Source organism: Glycine max, chromosome 5 (genome assembly GCF_000004515.6).
Source record: "Glycine max cultivar Williams 82 chromosome 5, Glycine_max_v4.0, whole genome shotgun sequence".
Taxonomy (NCBI): Eukaryota; Viridiplantae; Streptophyta; class Magnoliopsida; order Fabales; family Fabaceae; genus Glycine; species Glycine max.
This window is the reverse complement of record NC_038241.2, coordinates 25,738,545-25,743,504: the sequence shown is the minus strand read 5'-3', so window position 1 is coordinate 25,743,504 and position 4,960 is coordinate 25,738,545. Positions and strand designations below refer to the sequence as shown.

At 43.7% G+C, this 4,960-nt stretch overlaps 1 protein-coding gene across 1 annotated transcript; it reads left to right on the top strand.

The window, feature by feature from the left end:
* The first annotated feature begins 479 nt into the window (after window positions 1-479).
* Window positions 480-3,861, top strand: LOC100776204 (probable LRR receptor-like serine/threonine-protein kinase At4g37250). The gene is made up of 2 exons (XM_003525779.5): window positions 480-2,458; window positions 3,003-3,861. Exons 1-2 carry the CDS (start codon window positions 829-831, stop codon window positions 3,683-3,685), a joined length of 2,313 nt encoding a protein of 770 aa, XP_003525827.1. The 5' UTR covers window positions 480-828; the 3' UTR covers window positions 3,686-3,861.
* The last annotated feature ends 1,099 nt before the right edge of the window (window positions 3,862-4,960 follow it).

Below are 4,960 nucleotides of genomic sequence, written 5' to 3'. Positions count from 1 at the left end.
GTTGCCACGGGATAGTGGAATTACGTTTTGGGGCCCTCTTCAATAATGGCATGACACACAGCTATATGTTGTGCCAATGCATAAATTATTTCAAGAGAAGAAACATACTGTTCTAATTTCTGTTCCTATTTTTAAAAACATTTTCCGTTGGTTCTCAAATCCTTTCTCCTTCCCTGTTCCTTCGCGAAGGTGAAAATAATGGCCTCCAGTTACCAACTAGGAAGATCTATTTGCCGTAGAATTTTTATCAATTTTTCCATTCCTTAACAGTAAAGTAGAACAGAACATAACAAAATGACAGCTTGTCCATTTAGCTACAATAAAGTAGTAGCCAATATTTTTTTTCATTCGCAAGTAAAACTATTATTAAATAATAAAATAGACCAAAAGGCATAATTATATTCACACAGGGATTCGATCATTGGGGAGCTTGTGAAGTCAATCCCCCACAAAAGAGTTTGCAAATAACAAATTTTTCCAACTCGACCTGCATGTCTAGTAGTAGTAGAAAAAGATGCTATACTATACACGCATATTACTTTACAAATAGAGTACTATGAAGAGAGAGAGAGAGAGAGAAGAGAAGCCATTACGTAGTTAACTATTTGGAGCTCAACCATAAATCATAGCAGCGTAGCTGCACAGAGAGCATATTTGTAAAGAGGTTCGGTTTTTGGTGAGCTGTTTTATATATTTTATTTTTCTTCTATACACAGACACATGGCCCTCTGTCCAATCGCAATAAATCCCCGTTACCCTTTTATCTCCTCTTTCTACCACCGTTCTTCTTACCCTCAGCGATGTGGGATCATAGGGTGAAATGAAATCATGAGTCTCCTCTTTCAAACTCTGATAATCTCATTGGTTCTTGTTAACCAATGTTGTGCTCTAAGTAGAGACGGTGTTTTGTTACTCTCTTTCAAGTACGCTGTGTTAAACGACCCACTCTACGCTCTCGCAAACTGGAACTACAGTGACGAGACACCGTGTTCCTGGAACGGAGTTTCTTGTTCCACGGAAAACCGCGTCACATCGTTGTTTCTTCCCAATTCTCAGCTTCTAGGTTCGGTTCCTTCCGATCTGGGTTCTATTGAACATCTTCAAATTCTTGACCTTTCCAACAACTCCCTTAACGGGTCTCTTCCTTCGTCTCTCTCCCAAGCCTCCGAGCTTCGGTTCCTTAACCTCTCCAACAACCTTATCACAGGTGAGGTTCCGGAGTCCATAACTCAGCTTCGGAATCTTGAGTTTCTTAACCTCTCCGACAATGACTTGGCGGGAAAATTGCCTGAAGGCTTTTCCAACATGCAAAACCTAACTCAGGCTTCGTTCAAGAACAATTACTTGTTCGGCTTTCTTCCCAGCGGGTTAAGAACGTTGCAGGTTTTGGATCTGTCTGCAAACCTCTTGAACGGTTCTCTTCCCACGGATTTCGGCGGTGATGTCATGCGTTACTTGAACATCTCCTACAACAGATTCTCCGGCGAAATCCCGACGGAGTTCGCGGCGAGGATTCCGGGAAACGCCACCGTTGATCTCTCTTTCAACAACTTAACCGGCGAAGTTCCTGACTCCGCTGTATTCACGAATCAGAATTCGAAGTCTTTCTCTGGCAACGTTAATCTGTGTGGAGAAATGACAAAGAACCCATGTCCTATTCCTTCTTCGCCGTCGTCGGAACCGAAAGCTTCCGCTCCTATTTCTCCTCCTGCAATCGCCGCAATCCCGAAGAATTTAGACGATTCTCCGCTGGCGCCGACGGGGCAGAAACAGAGTGGTCTCAAACAAGGAACGATCATAGGAATCGTGGTGGGAGACGTCGTCGGCGTCGGAATCTTGGCCGTGCTGTTTGTCTACGTGTACCGGTTGAAGAAAAAGAAGGAGGAGGAGGGTTCAAAGACGAACAACGAAGCGGCTATAACAAGGAGCAGAAGCGAGAGTTCTTCGTCGACAACCTCGGAGTCAAGAGGCTTCACGAGGTGGTCGTGTTTGAGGAAGAGAACGGAAGAGGAAGAGTCTTCGGAGACAACAAGCTCTTCCGATAGCGACTTGGAGGGTGCCGCCGCCGCAGGACAGAATAACCAGAATCTTAATAATAATCACAATAATAGTAAGGGTCCGCAACAAGAGAACAACAAAACGGGGACTCTTGTTACGGTGGACGGTGAACGACAACTCGAGCTCGAAACGCTGCTGAAGGCTTCGGCGTACATATTGGGCGCCACGGGGTCCAGCATAATGTACAAGGCCGTGCTCGAAGACGGCACGTCGTTGGCGGTTCGGAGAATTGGCGAGAGCGGCGTGGAGCGGTTCAAGGACTTCGAGAACCAGGTTCGGGTTATTGCTAAACTGGTGCACCCTAATCTGGTTCGCGTTCGGGGATTCTATTGGGGACACGATGAGAAGCTCATCATCTACGACTTCATTCCGAACGGTTGCCTCGCCAATGTTCGTTACAGTAAGTCATTACTCATGTTCATGTCCCTTCTCTTCGCTTCTTGTTCTGTGTCCTTGTTAGCATTAGTGGCTTGGGTTTTGTTAAAATGCGCTTGATATAATGTTGACAACGACGGTAGAGTAGTTGCAACTGAATCCTTTTACCTTAATTCATCTCTAGTCAACCGTGTCGAGATGTAGTAATAGTGCCATGGGTCGTTTCTGATAGTGAAACGCGTAACCATAATTGGGAACACCCAATATGCCATTTTGTTTCTCTCTCTCTCTCGTCACACTCTTCTCGTGTCCTCTCTCGAAAAACAGGAGCATTTCATGTTTGTATCATTCATTAACACTGCCACGCTCAATTAACTTGTTATATTGTTCTTATAGTTCTCCCCATGTTACACCAAAATAATTGTTCTGTTGTGCATTTTCGTGTAGAAGGAAAAGAAAAGTAGTATTGGTTATTAGTGTATTTGGTGCAACAACTTTGGTCAATGTTACTGTGGTGATGAATGATGATGATGGAAAAGTAAAAATTTGTGTGCTTGGAATGTTGACAGGGAAGTTGGGGCTATCGCCGAGTCATTTGCCGTGGGAAATCCGGCTCAAGATAGCAAAAGGGGTGGCACGTGGGCTGGCTTACCTCCACGAGAAGAAGCACGTGCATGGAAACTTGAAGCCTAGCAATATTCTGTTAGGCAACGACATGGAGCCCAAGATTGGAGACTTTGGGCTTGAGAGGATAGTGACGGGTGACACAAGCTATAAGGCTGGCGGGTCCGCGCGTATTTTTGGGAGCAAGAGATCCACAGCGTCACGAGATAGTTTCCAAGATATCACGTTTGGGCCAAGCCCAAGCCCAAGCCCGAGTTCAATAAGTGGTGTGTCTCCTTACCATGCACCCGAGTCGCTCAGGAACCTCAAGCCTCACCCCAAGTGGGACGTGTACTCTTTTGGGGTCATGTTTCTTGAGCTGCTAACGGGGAAGATTGTGGTTTTGGATGATATGGGCCAAGGGCCCGGGCTTTTGGTGGAGGATAATAATCGGGCCTTGCGCATGGTTGATATGGCTATACGGGCCGACATGGAGTGTAGGGAGGAGGCCTTGTTGGCCTACTTCAAGCTAGGGTATAGTTGTATGTCTAGCGTTCCGCAAAAAAGGCCTCCAATGAAGGAGGTGCTACAAGTTCTTGAAAAGATCTCATCCTCCTCTTCTTCGTCCTCCTATTATTATAGTGTCTAAACCATGATATGCCACACATAGGTTTTGTAGAAAGAAAAAAGAAAAAAAGTGTACTTATGATTGACTAATAGGTTTTTGTGATTGATTCAATAGTGTGTGTTGTAATTGTGCCAGGTCCACTGACGATCTCTCTGCCAATTGATTTGCTAATTTTCAAGGAATAGATTATATCTTCATTTCTTCTTCTTTTTTTCCTTTTTTTTTTTTTAACAAGGATCTTGATTCCTTTTTCTAGTCACTGAAATTACTATGTTTATTATTTATTTTCTCATATATGATGGTTCTTTAAACTTTGTAACGTAATTATAATTTCTAAGAATATTAGACCAATTTTTAAGACTTAAATTGTTTTTTATCTCTAGTATATATCTGACTTTTGTGTTTGATATCTGATAATTTTTTTTTGCATCTACTCCCTGATATTTTAAATTATTTTTAGATCAATGTCATTAATTAAGTAATGACGTGTCCATTAAATATTTGATAACACGATTTGTGATGACTCAAAAATCACCAGTATTTGTTTAAAAAAAATTCTCTTAATCATTTTTTCAAACACCTCCTATGCCTCCCCCCCGCCGCTATCCCCTTCTTACAAAACACATCAATCAAAACAATAAACACATAAACATCAACAAAAACACCCTTCCAAGCCATTTCCTCCATCAAGTGATTTTGTTGGATTTGAAGCCATCTATGACCATTTCGTTGTGAAATTTAAGTACAGTGGAAACAACATTGTTGAGGCAGAGGCCATTGATGAGCGTGGTGACATCATAGGAGAGGTCACGCTTGAGAAACTTCCCAAAGACGGAGAAGGAGAGAACGACCTTGTCGACATGGCAAAAGCAGTTGATGAGGATGGTGAGAGTGACGTGGCAGGGGTAGCGTCAGACTCCATTTAGGCGTAGAGGAAAATTGCGGCGGGGAAGCACTTTGCCTTTGTGAGGGAGGTGAGGATTCGGTTGAGCGTGAGGCGGGCGCGAGTTAGGAAGGTGCGTGAAGGAAGATAGCCTTTAGAACGCTCTCTTCATCTTTCGCTCAAACGCGACTTCCTTCGAACCATAACAACGAGTGACTCCATCGTCGCCGATGTTCAACCTGATGATCATGCTTTAGGGACCGGGGAAGGACGACAAGAGCAGCTTTGAGTTATACTATGACAGCTTCGACGGCGAGAGGTCCCGCTTGTCTGTTGCCATCCAAATTTGATCGGTTGCTGGAGCAGGTTTTGCAGATTGAGATCAACAACCTCACAAATCGTAGATTGTTATA

Excerpts from the sequence above, each read along its gene's own strand:
- LOC100776204 (XM_003525779.5), top strand. The coding sequence starts at position 829 with ATGAGTCTCCTCTTTCAAACTCTGATAATCTCATTGGTTCTTGTTAAC. Across the intron at positions 2,459-3,002 it reads CCTCGCCAATGTTCGTTACA|GGAAGTTGGGGCTATCGCCG; the intron begins GTAAGTCATTAC and ends GAATGTTGACAG.